Genomic DNA, 27,088 nt, shown 5'->3' on the forward strand with positions numbered 1-27,088 from the left:
AGAGGCAGAGCTGCTCCCCTGGCTGTGCCCATCTGCATGGAGAGCGTGGAGCAGGCCATGGGGATGTGTTTTGGAATGCCAGGGTGCAAATATCAACTTGGGCAGCTGAGACAGGCCCCTGTGGGGTGCTGTGGCACTGACTGTGTGCCTGGTCAGTTGGCTCCTGGCTGAAGAGCCTGCCTGGGTTGCAGGGATTGCTCCTGCCTGCTAGCAAAGGACCCCCTCCCTCTCCGTGTTCCCCTCCTTGTGCTTCTGGGTTTTGATAACTGCATTAATCCCTTCCTCAGGACCTGCAAAGCAGCTGTGCCAGATGTGGGAAGCAGGTTTTTGTTCTGGGCAGAGCTGCTGGAGCAGCCTTTGCCCTCCTGTGGCCACCACATTCCACCAGACCTCGCCCTGGGCTTGCTGCTTCAAGTCCCTGATGGAGAGGCAGGAGCCAGCAGCTGTGGCTTCCCTGGGGGCTCCTGGGTCCTGAAGGATTCCAGAAGCTGCAGGTCAGCTCTGGGAGTTTTGGGGCCACCAGGCAGACAGGAGAATTTAGGGGGTGGCCCAGACTTGCAATGATCAGTGTGACCAGGCTGCACCTTTTGCTGGCCTCCCACACCTCTGGCACTGCCAGCTGGGAAAGGGGATCCAGCTTCCCCTGGGCTCCAGCCAGCAGCGCTGTGAGAGCAGGCAGATGTGCTGTGAGAGCAGCCAGATGTGCTGGGGCTGCTGAGGAGCTCCAGGTGCTGTCTCACAGCTGCTCCTGCTCTCTGCCCCCCTGCCCTGCCTGTGCATCCCCTGCACAGTGATGAGGGCAGCAAGGGCCCCTGCTGTGCTGCACAAACATGCAGCAATTACAGAATAAACCACATCTCTGTTCCTCACCTCACCCTGAGCCCTGGATCCTGAGGCTGGAGGCACAGGAGGGGAGGCAGAGCTGTAGGAGTGCTGAGCAGTCCGGCTGTGCCCACTGATGTGCCTCTGCCCTTGGGCTGTGGGTGCAGGGGGCTCCAGCAGCACAGCAGTGCTTCCCAGAGGTGGAAAGGGACTCTCCCAGCCTGATGGGACTCAGCTCTGGGCCTTTTCCACCCCACTGGTCCCTGAGCTGCATGCTGCCCTGCTCCCATCCTGGCTGGTGCCTCGCTGCTGTGCTGTGGGAAGGAGGGAAAAGGAGGCCCCTGGCCCCTTTGCACCAGGAAAGCAGGAGCTTGGTGTGGGAGCTGGCAGCAGAAGCCTGCCAGGCCATTCCCAGCTCTGAACATCCCCGAGGCCCCAGGCCCTGGGCAGTGCTGGCTGGCTCTGGGCTGGGAGCCTCCTGCAGGGTGCCAGGGTCAGGCTGACACTGCAGGCACAGGCAGCCCCAGCAGAGCTGTGCTCTTTGTCCAGAGGCTTTGGAGGCTGCAGGGGGGGTTTGTCTCCACCAGTGCCCAAAGGGGCCTGGATTTATGGCAGTGGTACAGTAGGTGTCTGTGCAGTGATGGATTGGGCTGTGCAGAGCATTCTTCCCTCCTTCCCTCCCTTGTTTGCTCTGTGTCCCTCCTGCTGCTTTTCCTTCAGTTTCAGGCAGTTTTGCTGGCGGAGGTTCAGCTGAATCAAACAGTGCCCCTGGCAGCCTTTGGGGGCAAAAGCAGCTTTTCCAGTGAGCAAACAGCCTTTCCAAGCTGCTGCCTCTGCCTAGGGGCTGTGAAGATGGAGCTGGAGATATTTTGGGGTACTGGAGGCACTGGGCAGGGTGTGGTGGGTGCTGTCCATCTGTCCATCCTGGTACACACTGGCATGGGGCTGAGAGGCACCAAAATCCCAGCTGAGGCTCTTTTGCCTTTACAGCTGCTGTGAGTGTGGCTTCATCAGGGCTGGGGAACACTGCTCTGCCCCACTGCCCTTCCAGGGAGTTCATCTGGGGCTCCAGAACTGGGGACCCCCAATCTGGGGCTCCACAGCTGGCCCTGTGTTAAGGGAAGTGTAAAACAGCTCTGCCTCACCAGTCCTACCCTGCTCATCCCTGTGGAAGAAGCCTGGGCAGATGATCCTGATCCTGCAGAGTTCCTGGGCTGTACTGGCTCCTCTGCTCTGTGCTGGGCTGGGAGATCTCTCCTCCAAGGCTCCCAGTTCTGGGTCTGAGCACTTTTGTCTGTCTCAGCATCAGATCCTGTGGCAGGTTTGGATGGCTGTGAGTGAGGAGGGCCAGACTGGGGCTGCTGGGGATTTGTCAGGCTGCTGGACATGAGGAAAGGATCCAATTCCCCCTTTTGTGGAACCTCTTCTGAGCCCCAGCACATCAGCAGGGATGGGCTGGAGCTGGGTCTGAGCCAGAGTCCTGCAAGAGTGTCCAGCTCTGGAGCCACCCACAGAAGGACCTGGAGCTGCTGGATGAGTCCAGAGGAGGCCATGGTGCTGCTCTAGGGCTGGAGCCCCTCTGCTCTGGAGCCAGGCTGGGAGAGCTGGGGGTGCTCACCTGGAGAGGAGAAGGCTCCAGGGAGAGCTCAGAGCCCCTGCCAGGGCCTGAAGGGGCTCCAGGAGAGCTGGAGAGGGACTGGGGATAAGGGATGGAGGGACAGGACCCAGGGAATGGCTCCCCCTGCCAGAGGGCAGGGCTGGATGGGATATTGGGAATTAAGAATTGTTCCCTGGGAGGCTGGGCAGGCCCTGGCACAGGGTGCCCAGAGCAGCTGTGGCTGCCCCTGGATCCCTGGCAGTGCCCAAGGCCAGGCTGGGAGTAACCTGGGATAATTGGAGCAGGCATGGAACTGGATGGTCTTTAAGGTCTCTTCCAACCCAGACCATGCTGTGATTCTCAGCCTGTTCTGAACACTCAGTTCAGGGCAGCATCTCCAGCGTCCTTCCTGGACAGCTGCTTACACATTAATAAAGCCCTGACAGGACTGGTCATCTGTTCTAAATAAAATGAAACCATGCTGAGCAGAGCCTCTGGGATGCACTTGGTGTATGGGATGGGAAGGGCCACGGCCAAGGCTGCAGCTGGGGTTCCTGCCAGGGGTGAGTCCCTCTGAACGTGGCTCTGTCTCCTCTGTGCCACTGCATCGAGTGAATTGCCATCGTTCCTCCCCTCTGTGCTCACAAGGAAGGCTGGGCCAAGGTGGGCACAAACCCCTGGGGCTGATAAAACTGAGGGTGCAGCAGAGCCTGTGAGGTCCCTGCTGTCCCTGCTCCTGGTCCTGCCGGGTCCTGCTCTCATCTCCTCTGTCCCTGGCAGGGCCGGAGCCGAGTCCCGCGGTGCTGGAGCATCTGCCATCGACCAGGGGGCCACAGCGGGCTGGACAGTCCCGGCTGCGGGGAGCCTCGGGGAGCAGGAGGAGGATCAGCCGTGCCCGAGTGAAAGGGAAAGGTGAGTGAGGGGTGCGGGGGGCTCCGGGCCAGCCGGGGCTCAGCCCTGGCCAGGGCAGTGTGGAGGGGCCACCGCGGGTAGGGTGGGGGGGTGTGTGTTCAGCAGCCTGGGCTGCACGGAGATCTCGTTCTTTTCCATCCCGGAGTATCTGGCACAGCCCAGCCTTTGGGGAGGGTTTTTTCCCCCAAGAACCATCTCCATCGTTCCTCCGCACCCTCCGGAGCTGGAGCTCAGCCCTGGTGCCTCCTGGTGAGCTGTGGTGCAGCACCCAGAGCGGGTGGGTGCACCCCCAGCTCCTGGGTGATGGAATGGGCTGCTCTGGGCTCTTGCGGGTAACCCCATAAACCTGGGGGGGCTGCGGGCCTCTTTCCTCGTCACATGAGAGCCAAGCAGGTGACCCATGCCCTGCCATGCCCCGGCTCCGGCTCACCCTCCCAGACCAGTTCTGCTGCAGTAATGTCCCCAGGGAGCTGTGCCGGCCCCTGCCCCGCGCTGCTGCGGCTCCTTGAGCAGCTGAGATGTGCCAGCAAACCCGCACGGGCAGGCCCAGGGGCTGCTGACACCAGCGAGGGTCTTCTCTTTCCCCTGCAGCTCATTCCGGGGGCACCATCGGCAGGTCCGCGGGGGCGGGCAGGGCACTGTGCCACCCTGCCACTGTCCTACCCTGGCACTGTCCCCATCCAGGCCCTGTCCCCGCGCTGCCACAGGTGGGGCAGGGCACTGTCTCCTTCCTGGCACTGTCCCCTTCCTGGCACTGTCTCCACCGTGGCACTGTCCCCATCCAGGCCCTGTCCCCTTCCTGGCACTGTCCCCGCCCTGGCACGTGGCCCAGGTGCGGTCCCGTTCCATCCCCGGGGCCGATGCGAGCCGCTCCGTTCAAACTGCGGCGGTTGTTCCGTGTCCCGTGGAAACCTCGGCTCAGCGGGCACGGCTCCAATTACTGCTGCTCTTAATTAGAGGTGCCGGGCCATGGAGGCCGGCAATGTGCGCAGGGTCTCGCTCTGCTCTCGCCGGGCGGGTCCGCTCCCGGGAGCGTCCTTCTGCCTCAGCACGTTCGGTAAGCGCGGAGTCCCGAGCCCGGGGGTGCCAACCCGGCCGGGAAGCGGTGGGGAGCTGCTCCTCGCAGGAATCGGGGCCGGGCAGCAGCTCCTGCCTCGCTGAGCCGCGGTGATGCCCGGAGCGGTGCGGGAAGCGCTCCCGGGTGCCCACGCCCAGCCCGCTCTGCCCCTGCATGGACACCAGCTGGAGTAGGGCTGGCTGCAGCTGTGCCCCTGTTAGGGCAGAGCCCCAGTTTCCTTTTCTCTCCTCGGGGGTCTCTCTGTGGCTGCTTGGTGTGCAGAGTGGGTTTTGGTGGCCCCTGGCAGCGCAGGCTCTGCGGGCGGAGCTGGCCCGGCCCTGGCTCACTGCAGTCCCCAGGGAATTTGGATGTCTTGTGGATGTCCTGGCTGCTGTGTCAGGACTGTCCTGGCAGCAGCGTCACACACAGGGCGGCTGGGTGCTGCTTTCAAAGCAGCAGTTTTGTTTTCTTTCAAACCTTCTCTTGCTCTCGTGAGCTCCTTCCCAGGGATGCTGCTTCTTCCCCATTTGGCCTTCTGAGTGCCAAAGTGCTTTGGACAGCCTGGAAGCTGAAATCCTCCTGTCTCTGTCTGTAGGATAAAGGCCAAATAATGTGGGTTCTGTGGTGCCTCCTGACTCTGTAACCAAGTGCAGGGCAAACATCATCTCTGCAGACACAGTTCCCCTCATGGGCTGAGCATCGCTGGTGAGATGTGGAGTTGTGTTCTGAGCTGCAGAGCCTGGCAGGACAGGGCCAGCACTGCCCTCTCACTGAGGGTGACTAGGAGAGAGTCTCCCAAAGGGCTGGTGCCAGGGCAGAGAATGTAGATGGTGATTTTGGGGTGCCTTGTGCCTGTGGCACCTCCCACCCAGGCAGGATCTGACACTGTGTCCTCTGGCAGGAATCCCCACTGGCATTTGATAGATGGTTCTTGACTGCCCCAGCCAGGGCCAACACTGTGTTTTTCCTACAGTAAAGCAGAAAAGCATTTAAGAATAACTACAAATTTTCCATTTGTCAGAGACCATCAGTAAGGAACAGGTTTTCCTTCTAGGTCTGCTCCCATAGAAGGTTGCCCTGTCCCCTCCTTTGGCCTGGCAAACTTCTCTCATGGGTGGGAACCTGTTTGATTACCATCTTGTGCTTGTTCATGGCCATTTTCCCCTGTTCTCCTTGTGCCAGCTTTGTTCCTTGGCAGGAATTGCCTCTCCTGGCCCTGTGGGTCCAGAGGGATGGGGCTGGGAGCTCTCTGTGCTTCACCCCTGCAAACCTAGCTGGGTCTGCTCTGTGATGGGATGTTCACCCAGGAGCTGCATGTGGCATCTCCCTCTGCCCTTCTTCTGCACTTATTTTAATCTATATTCACCTTTATTTAACAGAGAGGACCTGGACAAGCGTGTCAGGGCCTCTCTGCTGTTTCCCTCAGTTCTTGTTAGGGATGTATCAGGAGATAAATCAGGGGAAAAGGTTTCTCCAACCCTCTGCGCTTGGACTGAGGTGGGAATGCAGCCCATGAACCTGCCTTGACAGGGGTTGTGTTTCTGCCCACTGGGGTGTGGCACCAAGTCCCTGCTCTGCTCCTCTGACAAAGTGCCCCAGCTCTGTCTGAGCACAGACCTTGGCACAGCACATCCCTCCCCCCAGCTTTGGCAGATCATTCTTCCCAGAGCAGCTTCCCTCTCTGATCCTGGTCCTACACAAGCCAGTGAGTGCCTCTCAGGCCTGAATAGGGATCAGGCAGGGGCTGGGACGTGCTGGGAGTTGTGATTTGTCCCTTCATGTGCTTGGGAGATGCTCAGGAGCAAATGCATTGAGAGGGAAATGTCCTCTGCTCCTCACAGAGAGGAGAGCACCTCAGCTCCCAAACCCTACCATGGCCAATTTGTGTTTCTCCTCAAAAAGGCAGAGCTGCCCCTCTTCTCCCTGCTCTCCTCTCCTGTGCTGGGGCAGCCTGTGCCAGGGGCCCTGTCCCCACAGCAGTGACACACACGGGGCAGGAGTGACCCCATCCCTCACCGTACAAAGCCTTGGCCCCTGAGCTCCCCAGGAGCAGCCCCAGCCACCCCAGGGCAGGACAGTCCCCAAACTGGCATCCCCCCAAATCACCCAGCACAAAAACTTCCCTTCTCCTTCCCCTCTCCCTTCATCCTCTGACTCCTCCTCAGGCTGGGCTGCACTGAGGCAGTTTCCTTTGTGCTGTAACATCTGTTGTGTGCTAACAGCAGAGCAGGCAGGGCTGTGGGGCTGGGGCAGGGCTCTCTGGGCTCTCTGGGCTCTCTGGGTGGATGAAACCAGGCTTTTCCCATGGTGGGAGAGGGTGCCTGGGGAGTTCCCTGCTCCCATTCCCAGTGTGGATGGGCAGTGTGAAACTGGGGACGGTGTGGATGCTGGAGATGGTGGGGAGGCTGTCAGAGGAGAGATCCTGGTACAGGGGATGTCACTCCCTTTGGCAAGGGCACAGAGTGGCAGCGACTGGGGGTGCACAGAACTGTCCCTAGAGGGTTCCCACAGCCCCAGAGGTCTGCAGATGGCAGAAGGGTTCCAGCCTTGTGCCCAAAGCCTGGAGTGGGAGGATGACACTGGGGGACAGTGTTCTCTCTGCTGCAAACCAGTATTAGAGCTGTCTGACTCACCCACCCTGCTCCTGCCTTTGCTCTCTCACCTTGCACTTGTGCAAATGCACACAGACTCCATTTCCACATGTCCATGCACACGTGAGCTGGAACTGCTCAGAGGTTGGACTTTTTTTTTTTTTTTTGAGTGAAAAATGTGTTCTCTGAATTGTTTCAGGTTAAACAATCCCATCAGATATCCCCTCCCAAGCAAGCCCAAGCCCTTGGGTGTGTCTTCGGCAAAATGAAATGTTGGGTTTTAACTTGCAAGATGTTTATGTGTCTGTATGTTATGTTTACCCGCCTGTAAATGATGTTTACTCACTTGTTTGCTGTGTTTTGTAAACTGGGGAAGAAGTGAAAGTGGGATCTTTGCTTTGGACTAAGGGAAACATTGTAGCAGTGATGGTTTCAGTCCTTGGATTCTCCAGGGGTGTTGGGAAAAGTTTAATTTTGGGTCTATCCAGAACAGTTACATGATTAGACACCTTTCATTGCCATTAAAATGTGCACATCCTATTGAGGCTGGCAGGCCCAGCTCCCAGGGGACCTTTAGGGAGGACACCCAGAGGGGAGGCAGCTCACCCTGCACCCCGTAACCATCACACCCCGACGCTGACAAACACCACGGGCTGAGTCTTCTGTCAGTCTGAGCCTTGTGGAGGGATTTCTGGGCTGATGCAGAGCTGCCAGTGCTTGGAGGAGGGAATGGGTGTGAGCAGGCTGGCAGAGCCATGGTGCTGCCCTGGGTGCTGTGCCCTCAGCCAGCAGGGCACACCCTGGCTCCCCTGCTCCGGGCTGGGACAGGGGGGTGGCAGTGCTGGCAGTGCTGATCTCCAGCCTGAGCCTCTGAGCTGGGATGTTTCCCTCAGCTCCCGGCCTGGGAGGGAAGGCAGGATGTGTCTGGCCCTGTGTAAGCCTTGCAGCTGTGGGGTGGCTGAGTCCTTCAGCCTGTCCTTCAGCCTGTCCCCTCCTGTCCCCTGGTGTCCCCAGGCCAGCTGAAGCTGTCCATCGAGGTGCGGGGCCGGACGCTGGTGCTGCACGGTGAGTGTGTCCTGGGACATCCCAAATGAGTCACAGTGGGCTGGTGGTGGGGACAGTCTTGCATGCGCTTGGTCCTGTTGGGAACAACCCTGTGGTGCAGTGGCACAACTGGGAGCTCTTTGATTAAGAGACCAAACTGAAATTTTCAGAGATGTGTTTGCACCCATGTGTGTAAATTACTTTTCTTTTGTTCCATATGAAGAGAAAAAAGGCAAATACAATTTGGAAAGTCTGAAATGCTTTGTCTCTGCCAGAACCCTTTTGCCATATTTGCCAGGATTTCCAAACTGTTCTGTTACCTCCAAATGCTGCAGTTTTTAACACCAGCAGTATTTCTCCCATGAAGGTGTTTTGATGGTGATTATCGGAGAGGCCAATGGGAGTGTCAGAATTATCTCTCTTTTTTTTGGGAAACACCTCTCTGAGGGTCTGGCACAGGCTTTACCCCAATCCCTCCATCTGGAGCAGCCCCAGTGTGAGCTGGATGTGAGTGGTGGGGTCTTGTCCTGGCACATCCCAACACATCCCTGGCACGCCCCTGGCAAATCCTTGGCACACCCCTGGCACATCCCTGGCACATCCCAAAACATCCCTGGCACACCCCTGGCAAATCCTTGGCACACCCCTGACACACCCCTGGCACATCCCTGGCACATCCCAACACATCCCTGGCACACCCCTGGCAAATCCTTAGCACACCCCTGGCACACCCCTGGCACATCCTTGGCACACACCTGGCAAATCCCCTGGCATATCCTGGCACATCCCTGGCACATCCCAACACATCCCTGGCACACCCCTGGTACACCCCTGGCACGTGCTGGCCCACCCTGGCACACCCCTTGCCCCAGCCAGTGGCGGGTCTGAGGCAGCAGGGCCAAGCAGCCCTGGGCAGTGCCAGGGCAGCGTCAGTGCCCGGGCAGTGCCAGGATGGGCTGTTGATGTTTAACTGGAGGATCTGTTTGGCTCCAGGGGAGGGAGAGCAGGGCTGGGGAGGTTGGGCAGAGGGAATGCAGTTTGTGCCACCCGGATGCTGAACTGCTCTGCCACCACCTCAGCCCAGGCTGCATTTACAGCATGGGTGTGTTAAAGTTCCATCAACCCCTGCCCCTGTCTGAGGGGGCTCTGCCCAACAAGGAGGGATCAGCCTGGGGAGCAGAGCAGTGTGGGGTAGGGAGATGCCTCCCCTGCTGCTTTGGGATGTGATAATTTCATTTCCTTTCCAGTCATGGAAGCAAAAGGTCTGATGGGAGCAGAGTGCCGTGCATGCGACTCCTATGTGAAGGTGGGTCCTCCTGGGGCTTTGCTCAGGGACCTTTGTGCTTTTTGGGGGGAATTTTGTGGTTGGCTATACCAAGCTTGCTCTGAGCTGTTTTTTCCTTCCTCTTCCTTCTCCATCCTGCTCTGGAAGGGCATCCCCAGCATGCAGGGAGCTGGCTGGGCTCCTGCCCGGTGCTGGACAGCTCATGGGTTTTGTTGGCAGTGTCTGGATGAAGTAGAAAAGGGAAGGACAGGACCCTGCTGAGGGCTGTGCCAACCATTCCTTGCAAGAACATCCCAGAGAGTGCCCCAAGCCTGGTGTTGGCAGGGGTTGCTGGCACAGGGTGGGTCTCCTGCTGGTATGTGCACAGTGCAGGAAACAGCTCCCCTGAGAGGGGGTGCGAGTCAGACCCCAGCCAGCCACACTTGTGTACATCACTCCTGATTTTCCTGCTCTGTTCCCTCCCTCCCCTGCCCCAAGGGATTTTGAAATGCAATTACCTGACAGGCAGAAGGGTGGGGTGATCCCAGCCAACCGTTAGCAAGGGCTCAGCAGGATTTTTGAGCTCAGCCATCCGTACAAGTGCCTGTGCCAGTGTCCTGCCAGGGCAGCTGGGGGATGTGCTCTGGGAATGTTAACACGCTGCTTGTTTTCCTCCCAAAGACGTCCATTGTACCAGATGCTGACTGGAAGTGCAGGCAAAAGACGAAGACAGTGCCAGACAGCAAAAATCCTGTGTTCCACGAGCACTTTGTCTTGTGAGTATGGCAGCTCTGGGCCACCCCTCAGCTCCGTGCCACACAGAGCACTGGGGACCCTGTGCCACTGTCCCAGGGCTCCCTCCCCACGCCACAACCCTGTGTTTGCTTTTGCTTTGTGATCTCTAATAAGCACTCAGCACGCCTGAGCAGCTCTGCTGCTGAGATGAGGAGTGACAGACATTATTCTGCTGGTTTTTGTAGCTGAAGTGCCTTGAACTTTTGGGCAGAGCTCTGCAGAGCTGTCAGCACACACAGCATGGCAGTGCTGCTCCTGCATGCTCAGACTGTCTTGCTGGGCAGGAGTTGGACAAGCACACTCCATTTCCTAGACCTGGCACCTGCAATAGTGTGACTGAGGAAGGTAAAAGGGTTTCCTACAGCTCCAGCATGACTCTGCATGGGGAAGGAGCTGCATGACTTAGTGTTTGAGTAGAGCTTGTCACTGCTGGTGATGGGGCTGTGCCAGCCCTCTGACCCATGCAGGGCTGGATTTGGCACAGGGTGGTGGTTTCAGAGCATGAACTGTGGCTTGTTCCTTGCCCTTACCCTTTGGTGTTGGATGTGTCTTCCTGCAAGATCATTTCCCCCCTGAAGCTACATGAATGGTGTCCCCACACCTGCCCAGGAGAGGTCACATCCCCTGGCAGCTGTCTGTCAGGAGTGAGCAGATTGCTCTTTGGGGAGGTGCTGCAGTGCTCTGTGCAGAGACTGGAGGAGAACACCTGGCTGTGAGGCAGCTGAGGAGCCTGTGGCTGTGAGGGCAGCCCTTGCTGAGTGCTCCTGGGGAGGCTGATGGGCTGTGCCCTCTTGTTACAGCCCTGTGAAAGAGGACGATGAGCAGAAGCGTCTCCTGGTCACAGTCTGGAACAGAGAGAAGAATTCCAGGTAAGGGGCTGCCAGCTGTCATAGGATCCTTTTCAGATGGGGCTGTTGTGGCAGAGACCCTGCCCCCTTCTTGGGTCACCCCATGTGAGCTCCTCCAGGGCCCCGAGGGCTGGCCCTGGCCTCAGGGCTGCTCTGCTCAAGGCCTTGGGCCAGGGATGTCCCAGCTGGGGTCACACTCATGGGCAGCCAATGCTGGGGAGCATCATGGGCAGCAAATCCTGCCCTTGGCACTCTGTTGCCATCAGTGCTGCATGGTAGCCACCAGCTGGGCCAGCATTTAAACCCCTGTGGCCACTCATGCCTGCACTGTTGGCCAAAGCCAGGTGGGGCTGGAGTGGGCTGGGACCTCCCCTCCCTCTGGGGACAATGCAGGGAGGGCACCAAGAGGGCAGGCACATTGCAGGCTGTGCTGCCACCCAGGCAAGAGCCACTTTGGCCAAGCTCCTGCCAGCAGCAGGCAGGCTGGAGGTGACCAGGAGGCTTCAGACCAGCTCCTCCTTGCCCTCCAGGTGTGCTTACACCGTGCCTGCTCACACCAGGGGCACGTCCTGGGCACTGCCTGGCACCCAGCATGGGCAGGGATGTTGGGGGCTCCCTGAAAAGGTGCCAGGGGGGATCTGGTGCTCCAACAGGCATGTGCCGACAGTCCTTGAACTCTGGTTGTCCTGCAGGCAGAGTGAACTCATTGGCTGCATGAGCTTTGGTGTGAAGTCCCTCCTGTCCCTGGACAAGGTACCTCCGTGTCCCAGTGCAGGGTGTGGGGCTGGGGCAGGGCTCTCTGGGCTCTCTGGGCTCTCTGGGTGGATGAAACCAGGCTTTTCCCATGGTGGGAGAGGGTGCCTGGGGTGTTCCCTGCTCCCATTCCCAGTGTGGACGGGCAGTGTGAGACTGGGGTTGGTGTGCGTGCTGAAGGTGGGTGGGGAGGCTGTCAGAGGAGGGATCCTGGTACAGGGGATGTCACTCCCTTTGGCAAGGGCACAGAGTGGCAGCGATTGGGGGTGCACAGAGCTGTCCCCAGCACATGCTATCTGCCCAGTTTGCAGGGAGGGGACACAGGACGTGGGGCTGGCATGGGTCACATCTGACATGTGGGTGAGGGGGTGTGATGGTGGGATACATTCAGGAGTCTGCCTGATTCCCAGGAGTGTGCTGATGTGCAGAGGGCAGCTACAGAGGTGTTTTTGGCTGTTCCGGCAGGAATTCTGTGCCAGAATCCCTGTCCCTGCTGCGGAGAGTTTGGTCACAGTGCTGCTGCCCCAGCCTGGCTGCTGCTGGTCAGTACAGCCGGCTCTGCCTTCCTGGACAGGGCTCCCGGGCCGGCGGCTCCCAGCGAGCACCAAAGCCTGGGAACGCTCCATCCCATGGGAACTCTTCATCCCACGGGAATGCTTCATCCCACGGGAATGCTTCGTCCCAGTGCCCAGCGGGGAGGGGTTCTGTCCCTGGGCAGCAGAATGTCTCAGCAAGCTGGAGGGGTTTCATGGAAGTGTTAATACGTACCCTGAGCTCACAGAATCACAGAATATCCTGAGCTGGAGGGGACCCATAGGGGGCATTAAGTCCAACTCCTGCGCAGACAATCCCACCCGGTGCCTGAGAGTGTTGTCCAAAAGCTCCTTGATTTTTTAACTTTTCTCACCTGAGGTGTGGATGTTTTCTTCATAGCTGGAGACTAAAAAGGAGCTGTTGGTGATAGTGGCCTGAGAGGTGGGTGGGAGGTGACTTAAGCATGGTCTCCTCTGAATTTGGACGGTGAGGTGCACCTTTTTTAAAACAATGTGGTGCTCACAGGACCTCGGCAAAGCTGAGATGATGTCCTTTGGCTGCTGCATGATACTGCTGGATATCCCTCTAAAAACCTGGAATCTTGGTGCTTCAGTGTTGCTCATTCCCCCTTGCAGGGAGGATGGAATTTTAGCTGTGGCTGAGAGCAGGACTGTGGGCTCTGTGTGTGTGTAAGCAGGTCTGGGCACCTCTGTGGCTGTACCTGGGGCAGCTCCTGCCCTGCATGCACAGCTGCCCTGATGCACCTCTGCTTCCCTCCCCACAGGAGATCAGTGGCTGGTATTACCTCCTTGAGGAGGACCTGGGCAGGACCAAGCAACTGAAGGTGGCCATGAGGAGGGTGAAGCAGAGCACAGGTGTGTCCCACCACGGGAATATCCCTGGGGTGTTGGCAAGGCTTGCAAGAGGAGTCACTGCTGTGTCTGAGCCTGTGTGTGGGGCAGCCCCATCCCCACTGCACCCTGTGGGCACTGCTCGGTCCTGTGGTGCTCAGTGGGCACTGGTATCCCAAAATCTTGTGGGGTGGGGATTTTGGCTGGTTCAGCAGTCCCTGCTCTCCCCTTCAGCCTCACTTCTGGGGCTCTTTGGGAACCCCAGCCCTGCAGCCACATCTCTCTCTCTTGCTTGGCTTGTCCTCATGCTGCCTTCTGCCTCTCAGACTTGGGGCTCATTGCTGTGGCCACACTCTTTGCCCCTGGCCTCTGGGCTGGATGTTTGGGAGCTTTTTCTCCTGCCTTGGTCTCGCAGTGCTGCCAGGGAGTGGAGGAGCAGAGGCTGGTACAGGGCAGGGTGGGGCAGCAGTGCCTGTCTCAGGTGTGCAGCCACCCTTGAGCTGCTGCCTGGAGGGGATGTGCCCATGCCGTGTAAATGTCTCATGTGCAGTGTGGGATGTGCTGTCACACTCATGGGCCTTTTCCTTTTTAAAAAATGTTTTAAAAATAATTTCAGAAGTCAAGCCAGGAAGTCAAAGTGCAGCCCAGAAGAGCCAGGAAGCTGTGACCCTGCAGCAGCTGAAGGTGAGTGTGACAGGGCTATGATCCACCAGCACTGGGAAGATGTGGGGTTGGGTGTCTGCCTGAGGGGTTTCCAGAGAGCCAAGGGACAGTGTTTTAGTGAGGGTGATGCTGGGGTTAGGGAGCTCTGTCACCTCCCTGTCACACCATGGCTGTCACAGGCAATTTGTTACCCCAGTCAGGCCCCAGCTGGTGGAGGGGGTGATTTGGGTGCTAACCCCCATTGCCCCAAGGACCTCCTGTTTTCCTGTGTATTCCCACTCCAGGCAAAGCACCAGCACTGCCTGGGATAGCAGGGCTGGGCTGGCAGGCTCTTGCCCCACAGCATGGGCCCCTGCCTGGTTCTGTGGCTCCTTGGACAGGCCTGCTCCTCTCCTCCTTCCAGGACCGTGTGCTCTGGGAAGGGAAAGGCCCATGGTGGAGCCTGGGTGATTTATAGGAGAGGCAAGGATGGGAAATGGGAACACAAACACATGGCTTGCATCGGAAACGGGGCTCGGGCGGCCCCGTGATTTATCTGTGCTGAAATCCACCCTGTGCTTCCCTCAGCTGCATTTGCAGTTATTTGTTTTACAGCACAGGGCTGAGCAAGACAAACAAAGCCAGTGCCCCTCTCCTCCCTTCCTCTCCGGCAGTCACCACTGGCTTGAGCAGTGCTGGCTGGGAAGGAAAGCTGCTCCTCCTTCCAGCCCCAGCCCCAGCCCCAGCCTGGCAGCGTGGCTGCCCTGACAATGCTCTGATGGCTCTGCCACCGCGGCTCCCCTGGGAGTGCTGAGGCTCCTCAGCTCCCTGCCTGGCCTCTCTGGCCCTGCCACTCTGGTTACTGTGCAGGAGAACCTAGATTTTGGGTTCTCTCCAGCCTTCCCTCCTTTACCATCCCCCGTAGGAGTGTGGAAGGTGTTCTCTTCTCTGTTGGAACCCCATCTCCAAAGAGTTGTGCCCAACTCTGGCAGAGAGGCAGCTGAGCCTTGCTGGGTATCTGGCTGCTGGCTGTGCTCAGAGTTCCTCTTGGCCTTTAATTCCCAAATTCCACCATGGATGCAGCTCAGTTGACCTTGGTGCTTCCCTCTTGGTGACTTTATGAGCACAAAGCACGGGGACGTGCATATCCTCTGGGTCTGTGCTTTCGAAAACAAACTTTTTCTTTCTTTTTTTTTTTTCTATAAACCCAAACCTCTGATTTTTTTATGAGTGTGGAGCCGTGTCCTTCATGGAGCGAGGCTCTCACAGCCAGTGCCTGTGAAACGCCGCTCAAACATCCTCCAAGTGTTTGTGAGAACGTCGCAATAACAAAGCGCTCCCTGCGTCCGAAGAATGCCACGGGAACAAAAGCCACATCAACAGAGCTGGGACTGGGGAATACTAAAGAGTTGACAGGAATTTTAATATAAAACTCTCTCCCTTCCTCGTCAGCAAGGGCTTTCAGGAAGCCTCTGGCTTATCGTGGAGCGGCATACAGCGCTCGCAGGGGCCGGGGAGGTGAAAGGTGGCTTCCTGCCATTCTTCTCGGGAGCTGGGTTCCCATGGGCGGTCATGCCAGCGTGACTGGGGCTCCTTCCACCGCGAGGAGTCCGGGAGTGCCGCGGCAGCCGCGGGGTTTTCATGGGCTCGGGGGGCACAGCCATGAACCGCTTCCATGGACTCTGCAAGGTGTGCTCGGAGCCGAGGTACCGGCAGGTCTGTATCCCCCTGGCACCAACCCCTTGGGCAGATCCCTGAGTGCCTGGCAGCTCTCTTGCCGTGGCTGGATGTGGAGAATGGATTTGGAGGGCTGGATGTGGGGAATGGATTTGTAGAGGATTCTTAAAGCTTGACAGAAAGCTCACATAGTATATAAACTTTGAGATAAGAAATGCTGGCTTAGAAATGTCATAGAATAGGAGAGACATTGTTGTGAGAGGAACGGAGCTTGAAACAAGTTTCAAAGCATGGCCTTGTAAATAAGACTGGATACTTTGGAGAAATAGAACTATGAAAGATGCATTGTAGTGGGACCCATGAGGGGTAATTTTAAATTATTGGCTTTAAGGCATTTACAGCATGGTGTGGCAAAAAGCTGATAGGCCAAGAAACGCTTATAGTGTATTGTAATTAGGAAATAGTTGGCTTCTAATTGTGATGGTGTGAATTATAACATCTGTATTGTCTCACCCTTCACATGAGACTGAAAATGGAATAAAAGATTTTAAAAGGCCTCTCAGTTGCCCCATCTCTGGATCAGAAAAGGGCTTAATCCAACAAATAGACTTTGTGGGTGCTGCTTGTGAGGCATCGACTTGATATCGTTACAATTTGTAAATTACAGTTAGGGTAGAAGGAAAGCATCTTCACATGGGTGCCTGTGGCTGGTCTCTGCCTGTTGCTGCAGTGGAGAAATGGGCAGAGAGGGGTGCTTTTTAAATAGAAATAAATTATTAAAATATAGAAATATATGCAAATATAAAAAATATATTTACTGTACAACTTGCAGGTAGCATGCTGACAGTAACAGTGTTAAGCCCCAAGGTGTTCTCTTAATTTCCCCCTTATTAGAGAAGAAGCAGGCACAGCAGGCTGCTACTGCCTCTTTTAAAATGATTTTAGGGGTTTTGGGAGCCTAGAGCACTTGTTTCCTGGGGAGTAGCTCTCTGTGCTGGTTCCAGTTCTCCCAGTGCACAGTGCCAGGTGCTGCTTTTCCATGTGCAGGTCCCAGTCTCCTGCATTTCAAAGAAATATTCTCTCTGTGGTCTGGACCGGGACTCCCAGCTCAGGGTCAGCTTCTCCCTGTGCTCCTGAGCTCATCGTTCAGGTTATTCCAAAGCTGCTGTGGGGGACAGCAAACACTGGGAATAACAAAAGCAGCAGAATTCCAAACCCAACTGCCCCCTCCTTGCCAGGGCTGTGCTGACCATCTCGTGCAGGAAAGCTGCTCTGCCTTGGCTGAATAACAACTGACTCTGCTTTGTCTCTTAGAGCTCCTCAAGTCTTTATTTTGAAGATTTCTTCTGCGTTTTTTAGCAAAGTTATGTACATCAAGCCCCCCCACCCACCTCCCAGCTCATGGCAGATGCTCATAGCTCTTTAGCTCAGTGTGTGGCAGCAAAAATGGGCAAAAAATGGGCAGTGATTGCCTGTGATGGCCATGGTGGTGGGAGGTGAGGAGCATCAGCAGGGAGAAGCTGCTCTTCAGCAGCACAGGGCAGGTGGGGGGCAAGATCAGCCAGCTCAGGGAGAAGAACTGGGAGATCTGACATGGGGAAACCTTGGACTGGGAAGTGCCCATGGAGTTTCCATGGTGGGAGAGATGCTGGGCTGGCTCCTGGTGCCAGTGCTTGGTGTTGGAGATGAAAGTGGAGGATCTGGAATATCCTGAGCTGGAAGGGACTCACAGGGACCATGGAGTCCAACTCTTGGTTCATTCAAAGGTGCTGGTTCCTTTTTAAGGAACCAGCAAACTCCAGAGAGAGAAATAGTCAGTGCAATGGGACTGGATCCTGCCAGGGCAAGCCAGTTTCTCTTTTGAAGCCTGATTTGTGCTGAGCAATCACACAGGGACAAGGTGCAGGGAAATGAAATCTCACTGCTTTGCCCTCCGGTGGTAAAGGAGTGAGGAACCATATCACCTCCTTGGCAACTTCTGCTGAATTCCTCATCTTCCTTCTGCCTGTTTGTTCTCCAAATAATACAGGTCAGATGTTGGATTTTTAATTTTCTTTTCTCTGTCAGTGAAACAAGCATCTTGACTAATGTCTTGGGGGCTAATCAGGTATTTACAGGATCTGTCACGCTGGGCTGCTGCTGGAAGCCAACATCAAAAAATAAGCATAATTTTATTAATAAGCTCAATGCTTCTCGAATCAGGAGGAGAAATGAGCCTAAATCAACCCAGCATCCATCCTCTCCAACTCAGTGAGGGAAAACACACTCAGCCCAGGGAAGGGAGTGATGCACACAGATGTCTGGAGGATAGGAGCGTGCTGAGCTCGCAGCTCCCTCCGGAGCAGGGGAGTGCTGCTATTTCTGTATTCTCCAACAGGAAATGAAATGTTTAAGTGATTTGCTTAGAGAAGTCAGTGTCAGGGCCAGACTGCCAGGTTTTCCTTTCCAATGGCTTTTTAGACCTTACCTTACACTTGGGAGGGCTGGGAGCAGAGTGTGTGCTGAATAAACACTCCTTTTGCAGCGTTCCAGAGAGCCTTGGCTCCGTCTGGCCCTGCCTTTCAGCACCCATTCCACCGGTGGGGTCTCAGTGACAGCCCTTCCCCATCTCTCCAACACCATGTGCCAGCATTTTCAGGGGCTGTGGGGCAGTGTGGGAGTGAGGGGGGATGATCATACCCAGTGGCTGCTCTCCCACCTGACAGGTGTCTCCCTGCAGATCACCATCCCTCGGGGCACTGATGGCTTTGGCTTCACCATCTGCTGCGACGCCCCAGTCCGTGTGCAGGCTGTGGACTCTGGTAAGAGACTGGATCCTTTTCATCCCTCTTGATTTGAATGAATTCTTGCTCCTTTTTTGCTTCCCAGAGCTGGTTGTGATTCTGGAGCTCCCATACCTTGCAGGACTCTGGGTACCTCCAAGAAACTTCAATCGATGAATTTTCTGTTGCCTCTAATGAGGTCAGAGGCCACTGGGTTAGCACTGTCTCACTATTTTGGCAGTGTTTTGCAGTAATTTGCAGAGATTTTGTTCCCTTCCCTCTTCAACCTGAGAACTGTCTGTCTGGTTGGGTGACCTTCAGAAATCATCTGGGGGGAAACAGGTCAGAGGGGAGCAGGATTGTGGGAATCCTCAGTTTCCTGAGCAGAACCTCTTGCTGTGGACCTGTGGGATGGACTGGTGCCTCCAGTGTGCTCTGTGGCTCCCCACTGCACCCCAGGAAACACGGGAATTTCATGCAGTAGCTCTGAGGGAGCACTGATGGCTCTGTCCTGGTGTGTGTGGATGTGCTGCAAGGTGAAGCTCCAGGTTGGCTGACCCCACTTAATTTTTGGGTGTGGGTGTCAGATGGGGTTTGGGGCAGTGAGGGCTGCAAGCTGTGGAGCTCTCTGGGGGGGTCCAAGCTCCAGGGCTTCTCCTCCCTCCCCCCACTCGGCCTCCTGCCTGGCAGGTGACTGGAATTTGTCCCTCTCAGGTGGCCCAGCAGAGAAGGCAGGGCTGCAGCAACTCGACACGGTGCTGCAGCTGAACGAGCAGCCTGTGGAGCACTGGAAATGTGTGGAGCTGGCCCATGAAATTCGGTGAGTGCTCCCCAAAAATCAGGGCAGGGAGAGGTGATTTGAGGGGGCCCAGGGCAGGGCAGGGAGAGCACTGAGTGCCTGTAGGAAGGGGAAAGCTCTGAGGGATGCAGGATGCTGGGAGAGGATTTCCTGGAGGGGAAGGAAGGATGCAGGAGAGGATTCCCTGGAGAAGGAAGGATTCAGAAGAGGATTCCCCGGAGGGGAAGGAAGGATGGAGGGGCTGGAGAGCACAGGAGAGGAGCAGAGGCTTTGGAGGAGGAAGGGCTGCAGGGCTCGCTGCAGGACACTGGGCTGCAGCCCTGATTTCCCCACCGCATCTCTGCCAGGAACTGTCCCACAGAGATCATCCTCCTGGTGTGGAGGCTGGTGCCTCAGGTGAAGCCGGCCCACGAGGCCATGACCCGCAGGTCCTCCTGCAAATCCGCCTACGACCTGCAGTCGCCTCCCCACAAGCGGGAGAAGAACGGCCCCGCGCAGGCGGAGCAGCGCCGCAGCTGCCACATCCTCTACGATGGCTCCGAGGGGCTGGGGCTGCACACCTGGGACAGGTACACGGAGCTGGGCAAGCGAGGCCAGAACACCCTGCCAGCCCTGTCCCGGGTGCCCTCTGCTGCCGACCAGAACTACATCATCCTGGCCCCCCTGAACCCCGGCAGCCAGGTAGGGCTCGGGGCCGCGCGTGGCTCTGGGCTGCAGCCTCTCCTGGCCCCAGCTTCAGCCTCATCCAGCGACATCTCTAAATGTTTGCCAGTTTTACAAGCCGCACCTCTGTCCCTCGGTGGAGCTTTCACTGTTTTCCTAAAACATTTCCCTGCTGCCTCCCCTCAGGCCTCACCCCGGGGATATGGGGAGGATGTGGGGAGTGTTCCCACTGCACAAGATCACACTGCCACTCATTACTCTCCTTTTCTGCTGCAAAAATGGTTTTTTGCCCTCTCTGAAGTGCTTTGGCTTGGCTGGGTTTGGCATGTTAGCTTCTGTAGCTGGTTGTTGTCGCTGTACCTGGGGCCTGCTGCAGGTGACCGTGTCCCCTCTGTCCCCTACAGCTGCTGAGGCCCGTGTACCAGGAGGACAGCAGCGCTGTGGGTGAGTTGTGCCTGTGCTGGGAGAGCTGCTCAGAGCACCCAGCTCCAGGCTGGGCCTCCTGGCACCATTAGCTCCCTGTGCCAGCCCTGCAGAGCTCGGGTTTGAGGCAGGAGCAGCAGCCCAGGGGTTTTGGGATCATTCTTGAAGCCAGAAGCAGAGGGGAGCTGGGCACGGGGTGAGCCTCATGTGAGGGCTCTGGGAGCTCTCAGAGGGCTCTGCTGGTGGGACTTCCCAGGGCAGGGTGAGAGCTCTGAGCATCCTGCTTCCCACGTGTTCTCCTCATCCATGAGGCCTTGCTGGGAGAGCTGAGCCCTGCTCTGAGATTCCTTCAGTGCCACAGGAGTGAGGGTGGCTGTGCCTCACATCAGTGCCAGCAGCTGTGCCACATTTGGGGAGTATTCAAGCCCTGGGCTGCTGCAAAGTCTCTGGGCCAGCTCTCCTCAAAACACCTTTGAAACATAAACTCATACCATGAACCTCAGCTGTGACAGGGGTGTGTGGGATGCCTGGAGCTCTCTGGAGATGGTTGGACTTGTGGGAAGAGTGGGCTGAGGTGGGTGGCAGGGCTGGGCACTGCAGGAATCCAGGTCCTGTGGAAATCCCTGTTGTCTGCTCATGGATTTGGGAACTTTGGGAGGCTGTGCTTGCCCTGACCTGTCTGGATGCCCTCAGGATGAGCTGTGGATCCCTAGGAGAGCTGAGCTCCTGGAGGGGTGTGAACTCCTCAGCGTTCCCTGTCTGGTGAGGGCACAGCTGGAAAACTTGGTGCTGTCTCTGAGGTGGGGCTGTGTCCAGAGAAAGCCAAGAGTGGGGCTGGCAAAGCCATGGGGGGAGTGCTGGGAAGCAGGAGGGAGCAGTGAGGGCCAGGCCCCCCTGCCTGGGAGCTCCCAGCCCTGGAGCTCTGCAGCCAGAAGAATTTTCCACTCTCAGCTGCAGGGGATGTTTTGTTCTGTGGATAATTGCAGCTCTTTCCTGCTGTTTGTGGGTCCTGTGAAAAGATGAGCCTGGACCATGGGGACTTGTTCTTACAGTGGGGTGGGATTTGAATGGCTTGGGCTTCTTCCCATAGCAAATTTTGGGGTTTTATGGATTTGTTTTTAATTATTTAATGTTAAGTTCAGAGGGAGGAAGGTATCAGTTAACCTGAGCAGGGATGAAGTGTGGCAGCACAGAGCTGCCCACCCAGTGGCAGGAGCTGACATTCGGGTGTGTTTCTGTGCCAGGACCTGTGCAGGTGATTATTTCCTCTGATAGAACGAGGTGATTTAGGGATAAGAGCAAAAGCAAATCCTGAACGGCCCAGACAGATCTTATCTGGCCTGTGCTGAGCTGTCTCTTGAGCTTTGATGTTATCTGCCAGTGCAACCAGGGAAAAGGGAAAATGTCAGAATCAATGCACTTAGAGATGGAAACAAGCTCTTAGGTCATGAGGGTGCCCCCAGCAAAGGCAGCTGCTCCAGCCAGCAGTAAACAGCCAAGCTGGCTTCCCAGCCCAGGCTGGCTGCCTCTGCTGCCTTTATCTGGGAGTAAATGTGCTATTTCCTAATGCTTAATGGAATATGTAATGCTGGGCAGGTTTGTGTGTTTGCTTTGGACGAGACCTTATCTGCCCTGGGCCATGGTCTGGAGTGTTTTGGCTCATTTCTGCCTGGGAAGGTTCTGGGCATCCCTTACAGTGCCAGGGTAAAAGGCTCTGTGGTGGGAGCAGGAGCTCCAGGGTGGCTGCAGGGAGGAGGGAGAGATGCTGGGGGTCCCCAGGGAGCTGCAGGAGGGGTGCTCATTCCTGCTCCTGAGACATCTCTGTGGGGGAGAAGGAGAATGCTCCAGCTCCTCACCTGGATAAGTTCAAGCTGGCTTACTTCATCAGCTACAATAGGAGGGAGGAAGGAAATATGTTAATTTTTCAGTGGGGCTTCTTCTGAAGTTGGGAATTTTTGGTTAGAGAGCCATGCAGCTCCTGTTGGATCTGTTGCCTGTGAGTTTTAGGGCACTTTTAGGTTGCTGGGGTCCAGCAGGATGTGGTCTGGGCTCTGCTTGAGCAGCTGGGGTGGGAGGGTGCAGGAGAAAGGCTCCTGTAATCCCTCCTTTCAGTGAGGATGACTCTCCTCAGGGAAGAGGGACAGGCTGAAAACCAGTCAGGCTGCTTGGGCCTTTTCCAGCCCAGAATGTAATGCTGAAAAACAGAGGATGATGTGATGCCAGCCTCATGAACAGTGAGGTCATCCTTTATAAATACACCCAATGTCTGAGTAACCACTGCTGGCAGCAGCAGGGATTGATCCCAGCCATGAGTGCTTGTAACTTCTGCCTGCTTCTCTGATACCTCCACTCCCAGTATCTTCTGAGAACTGTCATTAGCCCAGTGCCCCATGTCATGGCATTCCTGCACTTTGCTAATTCCATGCCCAGAATCCAGAGCAGGCAGGACTTGTGTGGATAAAAATGTTGAAGTTCCTCTCCAGCAGCCCCTGTAGGCCCTGGCAGGGGCTCTGAGCTCTCCCTGGAGCCTTCTCCTTTCCAGGTGAGCACCCCCAGCTCTCCCAGCCTGGCTCCAGAGCAGAGGGCTCCAGCTCTGAGGCGTCTCAGGGGTCTCCTTTGGACTGGCTCCAGCAGCTCCAGGTCCTTCCTGTGCTGGGACCCCAGGGTGGGACAGAGCACTGCAGGGGGAGACTCCTGAGGGCAGATCAGAGGGCAGAGCACTGGTGGGATGTGCTCGCCTGAAGCAGAGCTTGCTGTGGCCTCCCTGGAGTCCTGTTTGTACCTTCCCAGCCATGTCTTTGCTGCTGGTGGCACTCACTGAAGTCCTCAAGCCACCAAATAAGCAGCTATGGAACAAAACCACCCAGGGCACCTTGTTTGCCATTAGCAACAATGGAATCATTGATGTTATTCCTTGAATCCCTGGGACTCCCGGGTAGCTGAGTGATGCCTGTCCCTGCAGCTCTTGGCTCCAGCAGTTCCCCAGGATTCCCATGCCCTGCTCCAGCCTGGGAGAGCAGGACTGAGCGGGAGTGACAGAGCTGGAGCTCCCTCCTCATCCTGTGTTTCCTTCTGCCTCCTGTGTCCATCCAGGGAATGGCTCTAAAGGGAAATCCCACACGGGCTCTGGGAGGAAATCCAGGCTGATGAAGACTGTGCAGAGCATGAAGAGCTATGGGAACTACCAGAACTGCACTATAGTGAGGCCTCACATCCCCCATTCCTACGGCACCTACGTGACCCTGGCCCCCAAAGTGCTGGTGTTCCCCATCTTTGTGCAGGTCAGTGCAGCCACAGGGGCTGGATGTGCTCAGTGCCCAATCTCAGCTCCAGGGAGTGCCCAGCTGGGCATCCATGCAAGGATCTCCCTCCCAGCAGGATCCCTGCCATGCTCAGCTCTCCTCTGGAGCTGGCTGGACTTGGCACAGTGCTGGGGGCTGTCTCAAAGGGAATCGTGTCCTGCCCAAGCAATTCTCTATTGGATTTTTTTCCCTCCTTTACAGCTTTCAAATCTGGCCCTTGGTACTTGCTTGGGTCAGGAGGAGGCGTCCCAGCTTTTGGACTTCAGAGCTAACGTTGGAATTGCAGATCAGTGTGGTTCTTCTTGAGGGTGCTTTGCAATGTCAGTGTGTGCAAAGGGGTTTTAGTTTAGTTGGTGGTCACACTAAAATTTGGGCAGTCAGGGCCAGGGCCTCACCACATCCTCACAGGGAAGGATTTCTCCCCAATCTCCCGTCCATCTCTGCCCTCTGGCAGTGGGAGCCATTCCCTGTGTCCTGTCCCTCCATCCCTTGTCCCCAGTCCCTCTCCAGCTCTCCTGGAGCCCCTTCAGGCCCTGGCAGGGGCTCTGAGCTCTCCCTGGAGCCTCCTCCTCTCCAGGTGAGGAACCCCAGCTCTCCCAGCCTGGCTCCAGAGCAGAGGACAAGGATTCAGAGCAGAAATGGCTCCACAGGGAATGTTCTGCCTCTGCAGGTCCGTGAGCTGTTTCTGTTTTGACAGCAGCCCTGAATTTGGTGGTGGTAGCTCTAACTCCCTCTGTGTTCTTCATTTTGTCCTTCATGTGGCCAGAATCCCAAAAATCTCATCTGCTCCATGTATTTATACGCTGCTGATGAATCCCTGCCTTTCTGAGCCTGTGGGGAGCCCTTTGTCCTCCTGTGCCAGTGGCAGTGGCATTGCCAGCTCAGCTCAGCCTGAAGCCATGGTCCCCACTCCCTGTCCCTTCAGCCTGAGCAGTGGGCTGCCTGAGGCTGGGCTGGAGCTGGGGGCAGGTGTTTGATCACCTCCTTCCCCCTGATGACCCCTGGGTGAGCCCTCAGCTGGTTTTGGCAGGAACACAACGGGCACTTTCTGCCTCCTTAGTCCCAAAGCTCATCCTGGATTGTGCCTGGGAATCTGTCCCTTCAGGAGCTGCTTTTTCTCTCTGCCCTGTCACCCCTGCAGGGCCCTGTGCAGATCCCTCCCGTTCCCACTGTGCTGCCCCCCAGGGTGCTCCAGGCTGCTGCTGCAGGGTTTGTTGTGCACTCAGGACTGGTGAACCTGTACCATTCTCCAGCACTGACTGGGGAGCTGGGTGTGGCACAGGAAGGGACAGGAATTCCTAAAAGTTGCTTTAAGAGTGATGCACACCATCAGGTACAATATTGGTGCCTGAGGGACGTGGGAACCTGATGTGCCAGCACTGTGGTTGTGCTTCCTGCTGACAAACACCCATAACCCCCCCCTGCAGAGCAGCCCCTGTCAGAGGCAAGGGCGTCTGCTCCTCTCACAGCTGGGGCTGGTGGAGGTGTGGGTGCAAGGCTCTGTTTTCTCCTCTCACTGGACTGCAGACTTTGTGTCCTTCTGAGCACAGCGCAGGGTGGCTTCACCCCACGTGAGTTACAGCTCAAAGTGAGACAAAGTGGGTTTGGTGGGTGGAAAGTGTATCTCACTAACCACACTGCCACTGGAAGGTTTGACTGTTTCTTTTGTTTCCTTTTTCTTGTTTTTTTTTCCCATCCAAATGTAGCCCCTGGATCTTTGCAACCCGGCCCGGACTCTGCTGCTGTCGGAGGAGCTGCTCCTTCTCGAGAGCAGGAACAGGACTACACAGGTAAAACTCTTCCACTTTGTCTGAGCTCTGCAAACCTGCTCTTCTGCTGTCTTACATGGAGGATTGAATCACAGAATCACCATGCTTTGGGTTGGAAGGGACCTTAAGCTCATCCAGTGCCACCCCTGCCATAGCAGGAACACCTCCCACTGTCCCAGGCTGCTCCAGCCCCGTCCAGCCTGGCCTTGGGCACTGCCAGGGATCCAGGGGCAGCCACAGCTGCTCTGGGCACCCTGTGCCAGGGCCTGCCCACCCTGCCAGGGAACAATTCCTAATTCCCAATATCCCATCCATCCCCGCCCTCTGGCAGTGGGAAGCCATTCCCCCTTGTCCTGCCATTCCACACCCCTGTCCTTGTCTCCAGCTCTCCTGGAGCCCCTTTGGGCACTGGAGGGGACTTTGAGAAGGGATTGGAAGGGACTCCTCATTACATGGAGAAGGGAAATGTTTCTGATTATATTGATATGATACTTGGAAAGACTTCTGGACAGTTGATTGTGGGATAAACTAAATATCCAAACTCTTCTGTGCTAGACATCAACTGTTGTTCCTGTTGTCTTTGGGCTCACAGAGAGGAAACTGTGGGTGGCAAATGCACATCAGTGACAGCCCAGCAGACTCAGGAGGAGGGGGTTTAAGGATATTTTGTGCCAGGTTAGAGAAGCAGAGAGTGGTTCAGGCTGAAAGGCACCACTGGAGGTCATCCAGTCCCATCCCCTTGTTCAGGGATCCCCTGAAGTCACTCAGGGTTGTGTCCACATGGCTTTGCAGCATCTCTAGGAAGGAGAATCCACTAGAACTAGAAGCAGACAGAGAACTTGCTGCAGATGTTCTCAGAATTTCAGTTCCTGAAACAGCTCACATGACCTGTCCAAATTCCTCTCGCTCTTCTTACTTCAACTTTTCTGCCATGTTGTTGGAGAGCTGTTGGAACTCTGGGGGCACAACAGGACTTTGGCACCCTGGGGATGAGACAGCTTTTACCATCCAAACTGGCAGAGTTTGGATGTGTTGGTCACACTTGCTGCTGGCTTCAGTTGCATCCAACTGCAGAGTCTGCAAAGCCTTGGAATTTGGGAGAGAGGCAGAGCCCACTCGTGAACTGCTAACCAGAGCCTTTTCTTCTGGGGTAATTTCAGAGGATCTCACAGAGTAATTTGGGGTTGAATTCAGTGGGAGTGAACAATGTGTCATCTCCACAGATCTGTAGTGGAAGTTCTGCTTCACTGGTTTTAGTTTCTGGGTGGCCAACAGCAGAAGGCCAGAGCCACTTCCCATCACTGGCCAGTACAAACCAGTAGAGGGCTGTGCTAAGTGACTCCTCTCTCTTTCTGGTTTTCATTGTGTAAGTCATCCCTTGCTTTGACTTGAACAACTTTTCCCTTTTTTCTGCCAAAAAGTACATGAAAATACATCAAAGTCCATGAAAAATTCCATGATTGATTAGAAAATGTGTCACTAACTTTTAACTAAAGCCCTTTCCCTATCTGCCCTGCTGTCCTGTGCTGCTCAGACTCTTCTGGGCACCTGCAGGAATGAAACCCAGGTAAACTGCTGGTTGTGTGGCACAGCTGTGCTGGATGGCTTGGGGGTGCAGCTGAAGACAGGGAGCTCCTCCTGGCTGGGTTGGAGGTACCTGCCTTCAGGTCAGACTCAGATATTTGGAATGGTAGCCAAATGTGGAATATTTATGGATAACTAATGCTCTTTGCAGCCTGGGTGGGGTATTTGTGCACGTGGGGGTGATGAAGAACCCCAGGACAAGTGTGTTTGGAGGGGCAGAGACCACACTGTGGGCAGGGGCAGGAGGAAAATGTCTCAGGGAAAGGACTCTGCTTATGATGCTCTTGGGATGAGCCTGGAGCTGGGAGAGGATTTCCCAGCTGGAGCTGGTGCCAGGAAAGGGCAGGATGCAGGCCAGGAGTGTGAGGCAGTGTTTGGGAATGCTGGTGCCCTGGGGCT

General features: G+C 56.3%; 1 protein-coding gene across 4 annotated transcripts in view; it reads left to right on the forward strand.

The window, feature by feature from the left end:
- The first annotated feature begins 3,205 nt into the window (after positions 1–3,205).
- The window catches only part of RGS3 (regulator of G protein signaling 3), a 71,608-nt gene continuing 47,725 nt past the window's right edge, over positions 3,206–27,088 (forward strand). For 2 of the 4 annotated variants that reach the window (XM_059865027.1, XM_059865028.1), the window contains exons 1-7: positions 15,285–15,426; positions 18,107–18,188; positions 18,864–18,969; positions 19,296–19,629; positions 20,016–20,055; positions 23,128–23,315; positions 25,043–25,126. In XM_059865027.1, coding sequence (XP_059721010.1) covers positions 15,352–15,426; positions 18,107–18,188; positions 18,864–18,969; positions 19,296–19,629; positions 20,016–20,055; positions 23,128–23,315; positions 25,043–25,126 — 909 coding nt within the window. In that variant the 5' untranslated portion in view covers positions 15,285–15,351. Of the gene's footprint in view, positions 3,332–7,993; positions 8,045–9,270; positions 9,330–9,968; positions 10,064–10,882; positions 10,952–11,622; positions 11,684–13,001; positions 13,093–13,684; positions 13,753–15,205; positions 15,427–18,092; positions 18,189–18,863; positions 18,970–19,295; positions 19,630–20,015; positions 20,056–23,127; positions 23,316–25,042; positions 25,127–27,088 lie in introns of those variants that run through there. The other 2 variants (XM_059865029.1, XM_059865026.1) reach the window with 2 other exon arrangements.

The sequence above is a fragment of the Haemorhous mexicanus genome, chromosome 21, assembly GCF_027477595.1.
Source record: "Haemorhous mexicanus isolate bHaeMex1 chromosome 21, bHaeMex1.pri, whole genome shotgun sequence".
NCBI lineage: Eukaryota > Metazoa > Chordata > Aves > Passeriformes > Fringillidae > Haemorhous > Haemorhous mexicanus.